The sequence below is a fragment of the Molothrus aeneus genome, chromosome 3 (assembly GCF_037042795.1).
Source record: "Molothrus aeneus isolate 106 chromosome 3, BPBGC_Maene_1.0, whole genome shotgun sequence".
Classification (NCBI taxonomy): domain Eukaryota; kingdom Metazoa; phylum Chordata; class Aves; order Passeriformes; family Icteridae; genus Molothrus; species Molothrus aeneus.
Window position 1 is genome coordinate 72,459,280 of NC_089648.1, and position 21,473 is coordinate 72,480,752.

Consider the following 21,473-nt stretch of genomic DNA (forward strand, 5'->3'; position numbering starts at 1 on the left):
GAAGGGCAGGAGAGCTGGGAAGCACAAGTCTGATGAGGAGTGGCTGAGGAGGTGAGTGGAGAAAAGGAGTTTCAGGGGGACCATATTGCTCTACAACTACCTGAAGGAAGGTTGTGGCCAGGTGGGGATCAGTCTCTTTTTCCAAGGAACAAGTGATAAGACAAGAGGAAAAGGCTTGAAGTTGTGCCAGGGGAGGTTTAGATTGGATATCAGGAAAAATTCCTTCACAAAAAGGGTTACCAAGCACTTAATAGGCTGCCCAAGGGAAGTGGTTTATTCACCGTCCCTGGAGGTATTTAAATGATGTATAGATGTGGCACTTGAGAATATGGTTTATTTGTGTATGTGGCAGTGCTAGGCTAACAGTTGGACTCAGTGATCTTAAAGACCTTCTCCAACCTAAAGGATTCTGTGATTTTATTATATTTCCTGAATTTTTGCAGTTTGTTCTGTTACAATGCCCAGATTGTGTAAGCATCTCTGGGTGGCATTCCCTGCCTTCCATTGGAGGGCTGCTGGGACTGGGAGTGCTGCACACAGGTGCAGAGGCATACATCAGCTGCATCTCATCTGGGAGTAAAGAAATATAAAATATATTTTACAAAAATAAGAACCTAATTTGCACAACATGTAGAATGATATGCACTAAGCAGACTATATGTATATAGTATGCATATGTAACTACATTTATTGATATTGAGTCACCAAGAAAGCCCAGCTGTTTATACCTTATTATCTACCAATGCAATGTCCAGATCCTCTCTTACTTTTTGTTATTTTGTTATTATACTTCTGTTAGGTAGGGCTGTGTCTCTTTGAGGGTTATTCCTATATGAGTTATAGCAATATATTTTTACATCCAGAAAAAAAGTTGCAATTATTGTTTTAGAATATTTGCTTGATGTTAGCATCGAAATATAACTATGAGTAAATGTATTAACTCAGTTTTGATAAGTATGGGTGGGTGTGACTTTAATTAATTTCTTTTTACTTTAAGGCTATAGTGTATTATTGTAACATAAACTAATTACCACCTTCAGAATGTCTATTTCATTATAAGAAATAAAAAGCAATATCTTATGCCAGTGTGCCCATTGTAGTGAAGAGGCTGTATGCTTCTTGTTCTGACCAAGTTTACCTGTATTAAGCTGCAAATTGAAAACCCTGTATGTTGTCAATTTTTAAAGTTACCATCACAGCAGCTGACACTTAAATTCGTTTGTTTGGTTTACTTAGAGAAAGCAGTTTACCAGGTGAAATGAAAAGCGGTGTACTTTTCCTGTGATAAAAAGCCCGCCGGGACTGAGCCGAGGGCTCCTGCCTGCTGCCCTCTGCTGGGGTTACTCCTGCTGGTGCTTCCAAAGGCCACTCACCTCTTGAGTTCTTATCATAAAACATCATTTTGTAACTGTGTACTTGTTTGCTTCCTGTTTTAAAAGACTGAATCTGGGCACATCACACACCTTTGGGGCAATGTGCCTGGAAGCTCAGTCTCACTGCGATGGAGACTCTTGTAAAGGTTGGGTCTGCAGGCTGGGCTGTGCTGCTGTGCCTGGAAGCTCAGTCTCACTGCGATGGAGACTCTTGTAAAGGTTGGGTCTGCAGGCTGGGCTGTGCTGCTGTGCCTGGAAGCTCAGTCTCACTGCGATGAAGACTCTTGTAAAGGTTGGGTCTGCAGGCTGGGCTGTGCTGCTGTGCCTGGAAGCTCAGTCTCACTGCGATGGAGACTCTTGTAAAGGTTGGGTCTGCAGGCTGGGCTGTGCTGCTGTGCCTGGAAGCTCAGTCTCACTGCGATGGAGACTCTTGTAAAGGTTGGGTCTGCAGGCTGGGCTGTGCTGCTGTGCCCTTGCTGACGGTGCTTTCTGTGCCCTGGCAGGTCCTGCGCTCCGTGCTGCTGTTCCCGACCATCGAGCGCATGGCTCAGTCCCCGCAGGGCAAGCTCATGACGCCCCTGCTGTGCAAGCTCCGCTACGCTCTCTACATGCCCGTGTTCCTGCTGTCCTTCCTGCCCGAGGGAGTCAAGGCCTCCCTGGTGAGGTTTGCTCTGCGGGGGATGAAGACCTGTGATGAGTCTTCAATAACAACCTCCATAAATCTCTTCAGTGTCGACTGCATTGGTGAGCACCTTTCTGTGTTAAACCATCTTTTGTATTTTTCTCATTTAGTAAATGTTGATTTAGTTTTTTAGTATTAAAGCATGAGTTTTGAGGAATAACAGATCTAGTCTTTTCTAAAATTAAGACCATGGGTACGGGAAAGTCTTGTATGAGTAAATTAATCTTAAAGGCAAAATAACAAAATATTTTCACAAAGAATATATATTTCTTAAGCAAACTGACCTATACTACTGACATGATTTCTCATGTGATTAAAACACTCTTTTTACAATGTACTTTATGTGACTTACATCTGCTTAGTTTTTGCATTTCATTCATATTGGATGGTGAATGTAAATCAGTAATCAGTTTCACAAAGAGTTCTTTGCATCTGTTTTTATTAAGCTGTTTTAGCCAGCTGTGTAGATTCTGTCATCTGAATTGGAATATTGGTAAATTCAAAAAAGGACCTTCAGTCTACAAAGACTCATAGAAGTTACTTTATGCACTGAATTTCAGCACTTTTTTGGGCACAAAGAGAAAGATTAACGCTCCTCCAGTGTATATTGTACATATATTTTACACATTCTAGCAAGAGAAACAACTTTTAAGAAGCAGAATAATTTCAGATATATTATGTTAAGTTTAGAATGAAAACCAGAATGTGAATTGTGCTATACTCCAGGTATTTTGGTAAGTTAACAGTTTAAAACAATTTGGAATGGAATTGACATGCTAACGCAGTAATAATAGCAAGAAGGAAGTTTTGATTGCGTTAATAGTAGTAAAAACACATTCCTACATTTCCAGTTGGGCTCTGTCTTCTATCAGTTAAATTTTACTTACTAATCATCCAAACAGATGTGCCAGAGTAACTGGGATTGCAGTGAGGGGCTGTGCCTTTCATGGATCTGTGGCTCTGTGTGGGAGGCTCCCTGTACGACTGTAGGGTTTGTGCTGCCAGCCTGGACAGCCCCACTTTTTTTGTACAGACTGGACATAATGACAGTCACTCCCTTGCAGTGCCCTGTGCCTGACAAAAGCAGACTCCTGCTTGCTAATACACATTTCTGATTGAACTCCTATAGTTTGTGGCTTGAATTCCTATTAATTGATGACAGTTTCGTGGTGACCAAGGAGAAAGCAAGCATGCAGTCATACCTACATGAGGTGCTCAAGTGTCTTCCTTTGATAGTTTTGTCTCAGAAAAAGGTATGTGGGGGTCTGTGAGGTCACATCTCCACAAGCCAGGAATCCTTCTCTGGTCCCCACAGATAAACTTGTACCTCTAAAATACAGGTTATACACAGTCAAGGTTGTATTGGAAATGGTCCTTGGCCTGTGTTAACCTCCAAAAAACAGGGCCAGCCATTGTTTGTATGTGTTGTTTGGCCCAGGCCACACTGCAGCAGCAGGAATAATTGAACAGAACGGATTTTGTGTTCTGCTGTTGGAGGCTGACCCTCTGAGCTCTTTAGTCCCCAGGTGAATGAGCCAGGTTGATGTGTGCCTGTCAGCCTGTTGTAATTTCCTCTGCGTACCAGTGTCTGACCTGTGTCCTAGCTGTAAGGTAAAGTGAGGCAAGAAACCAGGCTGAAGGCTCTTCACTCATGGGAGTTCTCTGCCTATGTTCAGTTTGTTGCCTGAATTAATTCTACCAGAATGAAAACCCCTGGGAGCCAAAGTCTTGTAAAACTTGCATAAATAGGCCTTATTGATGGAACTAGTTCTTTTGGGCTTGTGATAGCATCTCTCTCAAGTAGAATTCCCCTTTGGTTTGCATCTTTGGAAACTGATGGTGTTTTACAGCCCAGTGACTCAGGACCACATGTGTGGATTAATAATCTCTGAGCATCCGGATATTGCCTGTTAACCTTCTCTTTTATTGTTTGAGGACAATAGAAAATGTTAGCATTCAGCAAAATTTGATAAATCTAGCACAACAACTGAGTGTGTCTTATGAGACTGCTCATCTGTGAGTTACTGAAGCCTCTGAATTTTTGGTAGACGCTTTTCTGAACACTTCCTTTTCCCCTAAAAAATTACTAGATATAGTTCAGAAACATTCAGCAAATGAGGTTGTTTCTTCTCTCCAGGAAGGTTGCATGTCAACTCATTAAAAATATACATATTGCCTTTGGCATGTAACTCTGTTGCATTACTGTAATTGTAATAAAAGCTGTGATTAAGGGCAGAAAAGATGGTAAAAGTTTCCTTAAATCTAATACGTCCGTTAAAACACCCCAACCTGCCAGGGATTTGTTACCACATCCAAAGCTTAGTCACAACAATGTTTTCTCTCCTCTGAAAGGAAATGAGATTTGAAAACTTAATTAGAACAGAATTCTAAGACCAAGTGCTTCTCCCATTGACGCTGAGAGTGAAAAGCTCCATTCAGTTGCTGCAGGATCAGGCCATTGGCTGAAAGAATCAGTGAAGGAAGAATTACATTACCTATTATTGCCCCACTTCCAAATTATGTTTGTTCCTGCTTCTTATCCAAACACGTCTTTCTGTTGTTCTAACTCCATAGTTGATGATATATGGAAGCCCCAGTTACACAGCAAGAGGAATTGTGATGACACTGTCCAGAAAGGGAACATAATAAAATGTCTTGTCCCAAAGAGGAAACAGTACAGAAGGAGAAAAGACAGCAGGGACTGTAAAGAAGATGGATTGTAAGGAAGGATGGGAACATACAGTGTATAAATAATAAAGGACCTATAAGAAACAAGCAAAAGGGGCTGAAGGGCCTTTGCTTACCTGGTTTAATTTCTAGCAAAGATATCTTAGGGCAGAAAAAAGCATTATAATGAACAAACAAGCATTTGGGTACTTGTATTTATGAACTTAGGAGATCAATAGACAGAAATATTAAACATTAGTGACCCTGACTTATCTGAAACATTGTCACTCTGTTTATTCAGGCTAGCAAAACAAGGCTACCCCTATCTAACACAGCAGTGGTGGTTCTACAAATCATGTTTAGTCCTGAAGTGCAGGAATACTTTGGCACTCCAGTGCCCTGAAATTTGTAAACATTTTTTTGGTGACAGATGCCAGTAGCAGACTTACAGTGACAGTAAACCATTCTATCTACATGGAACAGGATTTATTGTCCAGCCGTTCGACTGGCAAACTTCCTCCATTTGTTTCTGTAAAATTTCCACAAAAGCACAGACATTACATAATGGGTAAACACTGCACAGCTTTTTCGAGAGGCAGGCTCACAGGTCAGAGGTTAATGTCTGGATGACAGGGAAGATACAGATAAGCACAATAGCAAGAAAAACCTCTAACTGGCCCAAATGAGGTGGGTCCTTTGTGATCTTGAACCTGTGACTTCCCTGGAGGAATCTCCCTGTTTGTTTAACCTGGTCGGGGAGCAGGGGAGCACTGCAGCCTGGGCCAGGGGGAGGTCTGCTTTGTACTGTTGGGGCAGGTTAGGAAGGAGGGGACTCAGAAGCCTGAAACAAGGCTATCAGATTCATTTAGGCTGTCACATAAGTGAAAGCTGGAAATAAGAGATGCCTAGTTAATTTAAGCATCCAACAGAAGTTGTAAAACAAATAAGATAAAACTCCAGAATTGTGTTTCAAATTTTATCTTGTTCCAAGTGTGGAAACATTCAGATTTCACGTGGAGGGTTTAAATTTCCCTTGTTTTACAGAGGCAAAAAGGGCTATAGCAGTTTCAGGCACTCCACAGGACTGTAAAGAAAGCAAGTCCCATCTGAGGTATTGAGGTTTGTCTCCCAGCTGTAGCTGCTTCTCCCTCTCAGATGTACAGGATGACAAAATTAAATCCCTGAGGTGCCAGGGAGTAAAAGATTTTATTGTGGGATACATTTTACACAACTATAAAATAGCATCTTTGAGATTAATTTACATCAAAAGCCAGTAAAATGTAAGCTTCCAGTTGCTATGAAAATGGAACAGAAGTTTTTACATTGACGACTCAAGTTATTTTAAAAGTTTATTTCCAGGAAGCCAACTGGGAGGTAGCATTCTGGGTTTGAATTACCCAGCCTCAGGAGTTATCATGGCTTGAGATCTGTTTCTATTCCAATTCTTTTTATTTATCAGAGAGATTTGAAATGTGACATTATGGTTGGTCTTCATCTGATCACTATGAACATCATGCTGTCTGAGTAGCTGGCTTTAAAGCAGGAAAGGCGAATCACACCCTGCAATGACTGATGCATTTTACTGATCACAGAGGGACTCTCTCTATTAGAAACCAAAAGCAGAGGGAGATAAATGTCATTCAGAATCCACTGACTGTTCTTTTTGCTTCAGATACCAGAAAACAATGTGTTCCTGATTTTCTGTGCAGCTTTTACCCTTGCTGCTAGGACAGTCAGATATCTCATACTTTGTCTGCATTAGAATTTACAGCTGCTGATTTCTAGTGAGAGTCTTGTTATTTGTTTCCTGCCTTCTTTGAAAACTCATTTTACATTTTCACCTCAATTTCCTGACAAGTAAGATGGGAAATTTTTTTGAGATCTTTTCCTGGGACTGAAGTGCTGTGGAAATACCCATCTAACCAAAATGCTTGGGTAAGGACAGTGCATCCTGTTGTGTTCATGGAACTCAGTAGCACCTCCACCTATTCTGCTTGTATTTTTCAGATATAAAAACCAGTGCTTAAGGTATTAGGTAAGCACTTGATAAAAACCTTCACGTGAAATGGTGAAATAAGAGGTTTTGCTCCTGAAAAATGTTTTTAAAAGCTATGTAATTGCACATATAAAATTTAGTTTATATGTGCAATTACATAGCTCTTTCTTGCTCTGCTTTTTAAATTAAAATGCAACAGAAGTTATGATGAGCAGATGGAAATTCAGCACAGAAGGCATAGTTCTATTGATTTTTATTTTGTTTTATGGAAAAAAATCAGAAGAGCTCTGCCTTCCATGCTGAATGGAACAAAACCCATCCATTGAGGCATGCACAGCCAAGGAGGATATGCACATTATGTACTCATCTAGGTTTTATTTTTCAAATGCTGTACCACCATGTTTAAAAAAGAACCCAGTGTTCAAGACAATGGATGAGCTATTGGCCAGCATCACATAGCTGGTCAGCAGCAGAGCTCTACATAGACCTGCATCCCAGGGCAGCAACTTGATCTACTGAACCTGCCTAGCCACTAATTTAACCTAAAAATACATATATGGATGTCAGTCATGAGCAGCTTCCCCAAACCACACTGGCCAGACAGGCTGGTGCATACAGTGCATTTTAAAATAGGGACAGAAACTGATACTACAAAGGATTTCAGGTAGCACCTTTCAATCTCACACCTACATCTTTACCATCCTACCATCATAGTAGGCAGGAGAATAAAAGCTTTCCCTGTACTCTGGGCACTGGGTAACTGTGCAGATCTTTGAACCCAGACCAGAACATTTTCAAGTTGGTTTTCCAAGCTGATGGAAATCCAAGTCCTGGTAGTAAAAAGTAATTGCTTTATTTCTTCTGATGAATGTACATTGCAGATAACTTCTGGCTACAATGCAGAAACCATTTCAAGGATGTTTTATATTTAAATATGTGTAGAATTTCAGACATGATGGATAGCCAGACAAAATTTCATGGTGAACAGAAATTACTGACATGGTACATAAATTCCATCTACATAAACTAAATCATGTTACATCTGTGCAGAATAGTGCAGTATATCACAGGTGGGCAAAAACAGTGGAGCTCAGCAGGTCTCCTCTCTTCCTATGTGCATTCTTTGATGCTCAGTGGGACAGAAAGAGGTCAGAAATTATACAACAGATAGTCTCTCCTTCTTCACTAACATCTGATTAATTAGGCTTCAAGAGAAATCTGTCCTAAAATCAGGTAACTCTACAGCCATCTCCTGAAAGATGTTTTTTGCCCCCTGAATTTGCTCTGCCAGAAGGCTGCTTTGGTAGCCTAGCAGCCTGGCCCAGTGTGCAAAAACCTCTGGTCCTGCAGCGTTTCTCAGCAGCCTCTTGTGTGCTGTCACAGTTCAGTCCTATCCACTTCTGACATTTTAAGTGATGATCGTAATATGTGTTTCTGCAAAGTGTTTAAGAGCGTGTTTCCTTACCTGTGGAAACACAGTAATATTTTATCACCTGCTTCGAAAGAAAAGGCGCCAAAGAATAACAGTCTTTAATATTTTCATGTTTCCTTTGCTACTGTTTATTTTCCTGTGTGATGCCTGACTAAAATGTTTGTTTAATGTAGTCGGACAACTCACCTTACCAAGGCAGCACTTAAGCTGATGGAAAAACCTCACATCTGCTCTATTCTTTCTGTGTGAATAAACTTTTCCTTATTTCAGAGTGGGATGCTCATATTAAATTACTGGAGGAAGGCAATGACTTTTATGTATTTATAGTCCTATTTATTTATTAAAGTTAATCTGCTTCATAATTTACCCCATTTCCAAAAGAAAGAAAGATGTTTAATGAGGACTTTTATTACTTGCAAAAGCTTTTACTTTCCTGTGAAAGCCTTATGAAAATAATAGTAATAATGTGGAAATTTCTCATTTGGTCTGTTTCTGTTAATTATTCCTCTCTTTCTTCTTGGGGGAAAACCCAACATAAAAAACTCCCATCATAAATATTACTCATAAGGCGTGAATGTTTTGATAGTGGAACTGCTGATCATTTCCATGAAATGTGAGGCACAGTTGGGATTTGGTTGGGGAAGGGGAGATTGTTTATTCACCCCTGGTGAGGCTTCATCCCCAGGGACACGATTTACGCCCACAAATTTACAGTGAGTCTAATGATGTGTTGCAAATGGCATGAAAAAGGAAGAGGTAACATCAACAAAGCAGAAGGGATGTTGAAAATAAGTATATGCCAGTGAAGTGCTACCAGCTACAGTTGCTTTGTGTTAAACTATGCCAGACAGTTATCTGTGAGCTGGCACTTTATTTTTCCTGGGCCAATACAAGCCCCCCTGAATTCAGGGGAAGGACTCCCTTCTGCAGTAGGCACATGCCTTTTGAATGAGACCTGTCTGCCAAAACTCCCCCAAGGAATATATAAAGTAGAATTCATGGCTCTGATATAACTTGTGTTTACTGGTTAGAAATTTAGCTTGATCCATCAAACTCCTTCATCATGCAGTACCAGCAAAGCACTTAAACTCATGCTAAATCCATACCCATGGGTAAACTCTAGACATTTGTCTTAGAATAAGTTTTTTTTTTCTGAAAATGACATTTACAAAGCTGGTAATTTATTTAGGGTTTATTTATTATGTGACTGAAGGGGACACTGGTTTTAATTCTTATGATCAGCTACATGTAGCTACTCTAGCATCCACTTTGCTGCTGCTCCTTGTCATGAAGATGTCCACCAGCACTCAGTAATTCTATAATGTGACAATACTGACAAGGAAAAAATTCCTACAGAATCTTCATGGATCTGAGAAGGAAATGCGGGCTTTTCTTAAGCAAACATAGTGGCACAAGAGATTGCTTTCTGCTTAGTCTAAAGGCCAGGTCTATTTAAAGCAAGCTTTAAAAGAATGGATTCTGTTTATGAGTACAAAGTGGTATAAAGTCCACCTTTCTTATGAATCAAAGCCACTCCAGCTGAAGAATGTTAACCTTTTTCAAAGGATGGGTGATCCAGATGTTGAATTTCATGAGGCTTCCTCAGTAAAGAATCAGCCCGAGGTCCCAGTCCAGAAGGGCACTTAAACTGACCTCCATGTAGCTACTCCTAGGCTAGATCCCTGTCTAGCAAAGCAGGGTAATCCCACAGAGCTCGGGCAGGAACCACAGGGTGGAGATGCTGAATTGCTGCAGACAGTGTCCATCCTGGCCATTCCTTATGGACTGAGCACCACCTACAGCAGACCCTTCTGTGTCCCTCTTGCAGACACTTTCCATAACCAAAGTCTGGAAGCTGGCAGAACTCCCAGCATCACAGCCATCTGCCACAGAATGAGAGCTTAAGCTGGAGATGAATTTTTCTACCTAAAGGACAGTTCTATCATTTGAAGATGGTGGGAGTAGTTCCAAAGTAACTTCAGGCAGGATTAAGCCTGTGGACATTTCAGTTTTCCATCACGTATGCCACTTCATCTGCACATGCTTCATCACACAAAGTAAATGAATGTTTTTCACACTCCGTAACAAAGCATCTATTGTTTGCAAAGCACCTGGGTTTAATTGTTGAATAACTTTTTATTTTTGCCTTTAGCCTCTACTCTGCTTTCTCAAACACAGCTGACTGATTTTCTTGTATAGTTCTGCTCTTCCTGCAACTGTAGTACCAAGCAGATTGGAGAAGCCCATCCATAACAATTGCAGCTGTTTCTGCCTCTTCATGTCCATCATGGTTATACATTAACTGCTATGTTTGCATTCTAAATTCAAGTGTAAACTTAAGCAGACCCCAAAGTCAATGTTTATATCTTTTAAACCTCTAAACATCAACATTTTATCTAATGTGTCTGTGCATGTGTGGAAGCACATGTTCCTGCATTAGTCATCCTTGATACAAAGCAGTTCCTTCTGTTTGATGTTTTAAACAATAAGTTATACGATATTTCCAAGATTGCTGTTGGCAATAATTACCGGTAGAAAATATGTTTTCCTCATAGGAAATTACAGTGCTGTTTGGTATTATTAGTTCTTACCACTGTTTTCTGACTCCTTTAGAGGAATGACAGAGATTGCTTCCTCAAGAGCAAAGGATAAACTGGAAATGAAACTAATGTTACACTTCACTGAAGAACCTTACAGTAAGACAGGCAACTTACCAGGAAGAAAATGTGATCAGATAGTAGTATATTTCTTGAGGTAAACTTATTTTCAAAAATTAGTCAACTATATGCAGGTTATTTTGATACAAATGCAGCATTTAAGAGCTGTATTGCAACATGTCAAAATTCAGATAAACTGCACAGCACATGAAAATCACCGACTCACAGAGTGGTTTGTTTTGGAAAGGACTTTAAAGATGATCCTTGCCATGGGCAGGGACACTTTCCATTAGAAAAGGCTGCTCAAAGCCCCATCCAACCTGTCCTTGAACACTTCCAGGGATGGGGCACCCACAGCTTCCCTGGGCAACCCATTCCAGTGTCTCAGCACCCTCAGAGTAATAAATGTGTTCCTAATATCTAATCTAAACTTGTTCTCTGTTGATTTAAAGCCATTCCATCTTGTCCTATTACTCCACACCCTTGTAAATCCCTGTCAGCTCTTGTATAGACCCATTATGTATTGGAAGGTGCCATAAGGTCTCCCAGAGCCTTTGCTCCTCCAGCCTGAACAGTCGCAACTCTCATGGGAGAGTCTTTGGCCATAATCATCACATTGAAGTCAAATTATTTTATTCTTGTACTGTCTGCATGAAGTCCCTTGGAAGGACAAGAAAAACTCTGTGTGCGTATCTGCAACTCGATGTTCAGCAGTAGCAATTTAGAAATAAACTGTAAAATCTGTGGAGCAGAAATGTTATTTTTCCTGATAGCCTAAGTAGCCTCTGTGATGCTGAAGCCAACTTGACTGGGGCTTTTTGCACTCCCATGCAGTATAACTCTTTCTTAGATGCAAAAAAAAAAGACCAAGTCAGGCACTCAGGACTCTTTCCTTTGGTTACAATTACTGGAAAATTATAAATTTAATTTTATATTGTCCAATTTACCTTTACAGAGGCCAGGAGTGGGAATTTAAAGTTGTCAATGTGCATATTTTAAAATATTTCTGAAGCATTTTGTAATAACAGATTATTGTGAAATTATCCTGCTGTGAGGCAGATTTGCTAAGGGAGGCATTAATTAAATGTTCTGGAAGAAAGAGACTGAGAATTTGTGGAGGTTTTGTGGAAGTCTCTTGTGTGACAGAAGAAAGCATCACTTCAGGCTTTTCCATGTCAGTATTGCCAGCACCTGACAAAAGATGTCCCCAGTCTCTGCATGGTCCTTAGCCAACACAAACAACAGTCTGATGTAATAGCAATAATAGAAATTAAATGGCAAATGGTGAAATAGCAGATTCATTCTGTGAAAAAAACCTGACAGTAAATGATGGTTTTGTAAGGCAGAGCATCAGAAGTGTCTTGGGAAGCTGTAGTGTCAATATGGGAAAGAAAGATGTATGGAAACAAACTGTAGAGAGTGAGAGACTAATGACAGGGTAATGAGGTTGCTTGTTTTTCACAGGGCATAAGACTTGGCTATTAAAATCACTCTGCTTCCTCAAAAGAATATTTTAAAGTATGCACAGTGGTTGAAGCACTTTCAATCAGACCAGTGTCATGGGAGCTTTGGCTTCCTTAGCCATGAAAAGGTGATTAACATTGAAACATTTAGTAAAGGATGCTTGATGATGAATTCAAGGGAAAAGATAAAAAATCCCTCTGTATTATCACTGTGATTATCACTGTGAGCAAATTTGTGCTCATGAATGATGTGAAATTATGGTAGAGAAAGAAAATCATAAGGGAGAAAAGGACTACTGGAAGGTGGTAGATGTGGCAGGTGATGTGCAGGTCATGTAAATTTCTAAAGTATGGAAAATAAAATCACATTGCAAACCTTTAAAAATCATCAAAATTATTAGTTAATTGTCTTAACAGACACAGGTGGGAGAACTGACAGAGCTGGAATATAAATATGAAGGGACCTAACACTCTTGGGAAAGAAGAGCAGGGAGAAAGGAGGAGGATGTGCTTGTCTTAGCATCCACATATTAAAGACAAGAGACCTGTTGAATATTACATTCACCAGAGCATGACAGATGGAATTAAGGGACTTCTAAGAAAATTTGGAGCTATCCAAAGTGCAATATGTAATATGGTTGATGGTTGTAGAGTAGGGAATCCACAACATACACTGTTCAGCTACTTCTCACAGTGCATTGCTTTACCTATATATTTATATAGATAAAATATATATATCTATATAAAAATATATATGTAATAGAGGAGAAAAAGAAATTGGCAGAAATTTTTACTATGGCAGTTTGATACAGAGGATGATGCCTCATTTGAAGATGAGGCAGATTGGCTTCATATTTTCACAAAAGGGTAGCACCTCTGCTAGAACAGAAATGCTTAACACATTTACAACATAAAGCTCTATTCACTCACTAATCTCCTTAAAATCCTGCCATAGTCAGTGGAGAAATAGGTAACACTTGTCTAATCTGTCTAAGTCAGTACTTAAGGATGAGATGAACCATGTACTTTCATCTGACTGTGAAGAAAGAAAAATTAAGCTTTAGATACCCACATTTAATCAGGTGAATCCTATGACAGGCATAAAACAGAGTTGTTTAGACTGAACAGGAGACAAATGAAGAACATAGAAAGAGTTTTCAAGTAAAGGGCAGTAATTTAACTTACATGTCCATGGTAGATGAGGTAATATATAATGGAGTACATTGCAACAAAAGTGATTCAGATTAGATTTTAGTTAATGATATGAGCAGAATTCTAGATGGGATTTCCTATGAAGATAATGAAACTTTCATCATGTGTGCTTCCTAATGACAGGACGCATAAGTACCTGCTGAAAATAACATAGTACCATTGATTCATCTTAAGAAAAAGACACCAATGGAGATCCCTTCCAGCCCTGTAATGTCATACACACTGATTAAATAGACAAGAGTAGCATTGAGAATTTCAGAACCCTTAATGAGGGACAGTTTACCTTAGAAGAACCAAGCAAAACAGGTGAACAGATGCAACATAGAATGATTGAGGAAACCCAAATAAAGGTAAAGCATGCCTAATGTCAGACATTAGTTAAAAGCAAATATGAAAGTTCATAATGTGACTGAATTCTGGTATGTTTTTAACTTTCTCCAGTTAGCATTCTCCAACTATTCAGGCTCAGTTGAGTTAGCACTGCCATGCATCGTCCCCATAAGCAGATTGGGTGGGGGAAGAATCTAATTCTGTGGAAACAAGCCATTCTATTCCACTTGGCCTCAGGGTCTCAGAATAGTTTCTGGCTCCACTTCATACACTGGTGCAGATACAGCCTACATTCATACCTGCAAAAGCAACAACAGTTTGCTTGTTAAAAACAGACTGTGGAAGTTTGACTTCACAATTGTCATAGCAGAAGCTGGGAAGGTGCATTTTGTGTTGACAGAAGGGTAAAATAGACTAGGAAAGGCTTTTTACTAAGCTGTTCATCAGTGAAGGGACAAAGGACTATCCAAACCAAGCCAATGTGGAAATATGTGCTTTACAGCCTGGCCTTTATGGAACAATGTAGTAGATTTTTCTGTAACCAGTGAGTACTTGATGAAGGTACAATGAAAGGCACTATAATTGAGATGGTTTTCCAAACCATCAGGCCATGTTTGGGAGAACTATACTATGCACTGGGTTTAAGAACAAACCTGTAAGGCACTAATGTCAATGAAGGGCAAACTAATAAAGAGCTTTGCTCAGATTTCTGTGTAAGAAATGTGGAATAGCTCAGTAAATTGTAGCCACTCTTCAGTTTTTTATTTCAAGTCTAGTAGAACTGATGTTCAGTACTTGTAATAATACACTAAACAAGAATGTTGTTTTTTTTAAGAAATAGTGACAAATATTGCTGAAAAATTAGCTCAAAATTGAATGAATATAAACACCATCATACTGAGATATACTGTTGACTTACACAGGAAATAATAGCTGGAAATGAGGTCCAAAGTCCATTTTGCCTGGTCTCATTTCCAACAATAGTCAGAACAAAATGCTTCCAATAAATAGGCAAAAATTCTGCATTAGAAAGGTCTGCCAGTTAGTAAAGGCATTGTTCTTTGAGGTAAAGGCTTAAAGACCTGAGGCATTTGTAGTTACAGTATGCAGCTCTAAATTATAGTATGTTAAGAGAATTCTAAATATTTCTTGACTTCCAGTGTCTTTGTCCTCTCTTGCTAATTTCTTGGCCCTGAGAGGTTCTTACTGTAATGGGCTGATGTAAAGTTGCTTTCCTTTCACATGTTTTTCTACTTCTTAATATTCTTTTATATTACAAATGATTTGCAAAATATTTTTTAATAACTCAAGAGTTCTCTTCTGGGCCTGGTTGCACATCAGGTTTGTGGCTTTTAATCATTAGTGAGCTGTCTTTCATTAAAAGACAACATCAAACACAAGGGAGGACAGAGACCAGATGCAAAATATTGTTTTACTGAAGAATAAATGAATTAACTGAGTGACATTCAACCTGGAAAAATAAAGCTAATGGAATCCGTAAGAATTTTTTTTAAATACCTAAAGCATAGGTTCTCTATAGATAGGGAACAGAATCAAGGGAGCCAGAAGTAGTGAGTGAGTGAGCGTGGCCAGGAAGGGCCATTAAACTTGTTGTGCTGCCGAGTCTCAGAATACCCTGCAGAAGTACTGAGAATACCCACAGCCTGCACCACAGTCACAAGGGGATCACTGATCTCTTACAAACCCCCTTCTTTAGTCATTTCTTGGTGAAAAAAAGACAGTATCTTAGTATGTATGACCTTCACAAAACACTTAAGGTGTCTCTCCACTCTCTGTATTCATCTGCTTGAGGGGTTGGTTGATCTGAGTAGTGGCACCAGCTTTGCATTTTGTAAGCATCATGAAGGCAGGGCCATGCTCTTCTTTTCCTCTGAATTTGTCCACTCTAGAAACTGTTACAGTATGTTCTTCCAAGGTTGATGCTGCTGAAACTGTACTATTTGGACCTTGAAATAAAAATTTGGCTTTGTGTTTCTCCTTGTATCCGTTGCAGAGCATAGCTCCTACTAACTTATAAAATAGAATAGTGTGTAGGACTTAATAAATTTACACCTACAGCCACAATCTTGTTGATAGAGTCAACATAATCTAAAGCCAGCAGCAGTGGGGAAATGAAGTGAGCTCGGGTAACCCTTTGTAGTCTTATGTTTGTCTGATGAACAAGCTATTAAAGAATGTGTGTGCATCCATTAAGTTGTCTAGATTGGGGCTATCTTCACAACCACTCATTTTTGTTGGAAAAGGAACTATTTTGATGATTTCCTGAAAACTATTAGCCAATGAAGTTGAAAAGGATTTTTTCCTTTGTTATTGTCCCTTGTTTCATTAGTATGGCATCTCTTTCTGTCTATTCTTTCTATCACTTTAAATTCATTTCCGTAGCCCAGCAAAGAACACAGTATCATTTTTATGTAATTAATATACAGGAAAATTTATATTTATGTATAAATTATATGATTTATACATAAATAATATTTAAATAATAAAATAATACTTAAGTAATTAATATACAGAGCAAACCAAACAGAATGAGCTCTAGTCACAGCACTACAACACACTGCTATTTTTAAATTAATCTAGGGCATGTATATCTCTGAAAATTTATCAGGATTAAGTCAGAAATACATAACCTTTTGTATTTTATGGATATGTTCGCTGTGTTTAAGTAATTTTTTTCAAGAGTTCTTTCCATAAAGACATAGTTCCAGATCATCTCGAATTTTCTCAGGCAACATAGTGTGACCCCTCAGTTTTTAGTGTGAGTTTATGATTAATTTAGCCCTAATCTAATCTTTTGTTTGCAAATAAGCAGGCAAATCTTCTTTGGATATTCAATAATCAAGCAAGAATTTTAAAGACTTGAGGAAAAACACATATTTCTGTCCAAGTACAGGAAATCTCTGTATTGCTTCAAAAATCAAGTATAAAGTTTATCTGTCCTGAGTAAGAAATGTGTGCAATTTGCACAACTTCCCAAGTTCTAGCATAGATCTCTTGATATCCAGAGAGTCAGCAGACGAGAAATTAGTTTTGACTATTGTTCTAAAATCTTTAGAAAACAATGATAATTCTAGGCATGCATTTCTTAAAAATCAGGAAGTTTTCTATTTCACACATGGTTTGCTTGGCTACACTGTGGCTGTATCAATGTGTTTGAAGTTTAGCTCAATAGATATAGGTATCCATCTAATGACTGGCTGCTTGAATTGGAGATTAAAGAACCCGAAGCATTGAAAAGCTTGATTGATTTCAGTCATTATTGTTTGTGAAAACTAATAATTTAGCTGAAGGATATTAAGTCCTTGCTGTGACACTTTGGGTTAAAGAGCTACCAATGATATAAAGCACTCTATTCTTTTCTGGATCCTTGATTTGAGTCCAATCAGGGTTCCTCTATCACAAAACCCCAACAAATAAATCAAACACATTTTGGCACAGTTTGTCGTCTCTGCTTAGCAAATGTATGAGACTGAACTGACACTGATCCTTAATCACCTTTAATCCATGGAGAGGGAATGATCCTACCAGGGCAGGAAAAAGGTCACTGGCAGGATCATGGGGAGAAGCTAAGTTGGCAGTAAATTTCATAAGCCTGACCTGGGAATAAATGAGGAGCTTCATTTTCAAAGTAATCTGTGTATATAAAAGATCTGCAAAAGTTACAGCATTTTATGGTATTTATGTGTTAAAAACACAATAAATATGGTATTTGTCTGTTTAAACTTTGATTCACTTTTAAGCTCTTCAGCCTAATTGTTTATAATAGTTAATTAACACTAGCTTTTTTTTTGTTACTAAATCTTGGTAACCTGGTTGTGAATTACAAGGGGTATCAGCAGCTTGAGATGGAATAGAACATGATAAAAACTTCGGGGTTCTACAGCTGTCACCAGGTACCTTGGCCAGTTTCTGTAGGTTTGCAACCACATTTTTTTGTTTGTTTTGTTAGAAATAAACCATATGAAGGAATATTTACAAAGGCCATGATACTGGAAAAATTCGTGTTATAAGCTTCAGTTTCTGTGCTTTGGATTATCCCACTGACTCATACTGACTCATTATGCATCAGTCCAGTATATGCAAAAGTACACATTTGAAGGAATGTGATTATGCCATGAAAATTAAGAACAAAGCCCACTCAAATTTGTTTTAGACTGTTAAACCAGATCAACATATTGAATAAGCAAAAAGATGTTTACAGGAAAAGCTAAAGAGCTTCTATATTTGTTTTCCTAGAAATCCTTGACTGGTTCAAAGCCAAATTGTTAGGAGCCTGTTTCCTAGATAGGAATTGAGAGTGCAGGGGCACTGGACTTTTGCCTTCCATGCAAAGGATAAGAAAAAATAATTTTTGTTCCTTTCTTCTAAATTCTTTTCAGGAGAGAACTGCAGTTTATGTATCCTCAACAGGTAGGGAGATGGCTTCATAAGTCACATCCCTGCAAGACAGGATTTAGGATTTAACTCCAGCCTTGATACTGCAAACCATCCTTGCCCACTAAGGAGCTTTCAATCCACTGTGTGTGTCTGTGACTGGAGTTGTGGAGCACTCACACTCGTGTCTGTGAGAACACCCTCCCCATTTCAGGGTCTGAATATGCTCGTTACCAAAAGAGCTGATGTGAGTGGTGTACATCTCACTTACACATCCCATCACAGCAGTGCTGTGGTTCTTCAGACCCTGAATGTTCTCATGATTTATCACTGGGTGAAGTCCCTCCTTCGGTCCCTTCTTGCTTTTGGGAGGAAGCTCTACAAGTGCACAACTTCTCATAAAGCTCATCAACCACACCGTACACCTTCATTTTATGGCAGGATCAGCTTATTTCAGTTGAACTAAATATCAGTTAGGGACTGGTGGAAGACACACAGATTTCAAACTACAGGACATTTGTCATCCTTCAGATATTTAACACTGTCACTTCAAACATTCCTGCTAAAAGTAGAGGCAGAAGTGTGTGTGTGCAGTATTAGGTCCTCCAAGCCTTTGGTATTGGCTTCACTAAGCCAGTTCAGAGAAAGATTTTAAGTTCAAAAAGCACAGTTTTCTCAGAGAGGCATGTTTTGACTTCGGGTACTTTCAGACTAACCTTCGGCTCTGTTTTTGAGGTTTTCTTCATCAGATAGCTGTGAAGATTTTGTTATTTGATCACTGTAAAAAGCAACGTTCAAGGTAGTGGTGAGCAATAATAAGGGAATATGATGAATTTGGCTCTGTAAATTTCATTATTGATAAAGAAATATATTTTTCAAGGACTAATTATTAGACATTTTTACACAATGTTTTTCACTTGCAAGTATTTTTAAGACAGTCTACAAAACACACTTCATTGTCATAGCAGCCTGAAGCGTGTTTTTAAAATGAGAAAACTGAGACATAGAGATTTTTTAATTTGTACTGGGTCTCAGAGGATTTCAGTGATAGTTCACAAAAATTCCAGGCCTCTTGACCTTTCATCCCACAGTCTTATCTTTCACTTGTAATGATTTTTCAGAATACTAATTTCAGTCTTCTTTTACTTTTACTGAACCCTGGATATTTCTCTCTTTGGTGACGGTGCTGGATGCCAAACAGATGGAAGCTACACACTCACCCTAGCCCAGGATGGACACTGAGGTTTCAGCTCCAGCAGAGCTTCCACACAGACCATTAAGTGCATTTCCTACATTTGTATTTTGAGCCACAGTTCTGCAGGTTGCTGGATGTGCTTTATTTTTGTGCAGTGAATGGTTCTGCAGGCTTGGGTGAAACAGCTTCACACAGGAAGTTCAGCATGTGGGCTCTACATTACATTTTATATTCTACTTGAAATAATGACAATAAAACCCAATAAATATTTTTCCAGGACTCTTGGTAATGATTCTGGGATTCTAGAGATTTCCTGCTAAAGCAAGCATTGGCACAGGTTGGAAATCTTTCCAGAGTCAGTAACACCAGGTAGCAAACACTGTGCAGGTGATCTCACAGGACAACCTTCCTCTTCAAACCCAGTGACAGATTTCAGACACCATTCATTTTTTAAGTGTCAGTACCTGGTTGTGCCCAGTTCACAACCTGATTTTCAGAACTGCTGAAAAGCTCAAAGTAACAGTCCTTGAGAGCTTTTTTAGATGGCTTTCTAATTGCACACAAAAGAGGTAAGTTCTGAGTTATTTCCTTAGAAAAAGCCGTTTGGTATTCATGAAATAAGGAAACAGAACAAGTTTTTTTTTGAAAAGGAAAGAACTAAATATTCAAAAAATGCCAAGGTTAGCAGAGTGTAGTATTAGGAAATAGCAGAGAGATTTCTCCCTGAACTTGTGACTTAGCTTTTGAGAAAAATAGCTTTTTTGAAGAAGCCTGATTGACATTCCATAGCAGCCAGAGAGAAGGTTACTGTTCCTGCTTTATAATGGTATAGCTTTAAATATAGCTTTCCCCAAACATTAAACATCTTACAGTAATGTGGATTAGAGGGAAGCAGTGGATTTAGGATATTTTGACTTTAATAAAAATATTTGCAGTGTTCCCATTGTTTTAAAAAAGTTTGGGAAATATGACATACCTGACAGCACCTACTAGACAGATGTATGACTGCCTGGAAAATGAGATTCAGGAAGATTTTTGAAACTAGGAAGATATATCTAGTAGGGTTTTGTGACAGTCTTATCTTCATTCCTTTAGTATTTAGTAGCTGTTCCCTATGTGACCAGCGGAACACAGTGTGTGTGTTTGCTGAGGTTGCAGAAAGCACCATACTAGAATAGGCTGCAGATGTGCTGGAGAGGGACAGGATCAAAGTGACCTTCACAAGCTAAGACAGGTGCTGGGGAGCAAGGAGAGGACAATGCTGTCATTCCTTAGGGAGCCAAGTTGTTCTCTGTGTAAATTTCTTACAAGGGTGGTAAATTACTGGTTAAGGAATAGTTCCACAAGAAAATATAATGGGAATATTGTGTGTCACAAGTTCATGTGGGTGAATGTGTTGTAAAATGAAGCATGATTCTCATACATATGAAGAGGTACAAGGGCTGAAAGAGCTGCAGCTCTGCTGTTGAAGAGAGAGAGATTCACTGGCATGAGCTGAAATTCAGCATCAGTAAAATTCAAGAGAGAGATGAGCCACTGGTCATATCTACTGGAAACCAAGAAAGAATAGTAGCAGATGTAGAGAATGGTATCTAAAAGGTGAGGTTGATGTAAGTATAAGGTATCTGGCCTTTGTAGAGATTTGCCCTAAAATTAATTTTATTAACTGTGTTTACAATTAGAGGAGCTCAGGGCAACACACTTAAAGTGAATGCGTCAAATATGTGTACAGATCAGTTTCCTGTGGCAGCAAGGTTCATAATTAATTGCATATGACATTAAAAAGTATTTCCTTTTATTGTTTTGTATTTAAATGTTTTGTGCTCTAAGAGAGGGAAGACCAGTGTGTCATAAAGTAACACAAACGTGATGGCAACAGATGTTTATTGTACTTCTTTGATTGTTTTGCCCACCATTGTCAGTTTTGCAGTGTCCCTCAGGGGTTGTGGCTGTCAGCATACAGAGTAAATGGTTCTTCAGGTGTGGTCACATGGTGTAGTGGTAGTGCAGAATTCTGCATCATCTTCCTCCTACTGTTTAAGAAACTTGGTCTATGGTCTGATTGGACTTT

The 21,473-nt window shown here is 38.9% G+C and overlaps 1 protein-coding gene across 2 annotated transcripts in view; it reads left to right on the plus strand.

Annotated features, from left to right (window-relative positions):
- Window positions 1–21,473, plus strand: part of LDAH (lipid droplet associated hydrolase) — a 117,590-nt gene that overhangs the window by 75,823 nt on the left and 20,294 nt on the right. For both annotated transcript variants that reach the window (XM_066547163.1, XM_066547164.1), the window contains one exon: window positions 1,877–2,117. In XM_066547163.1, coding sequence (XP_066403260.1) covers window positions 1,877–2,117 — 241 coding nt within the window. The remainder of the gene's footprint in view (window positions 1–1,876; window positions 2,118–21,473) is intronic.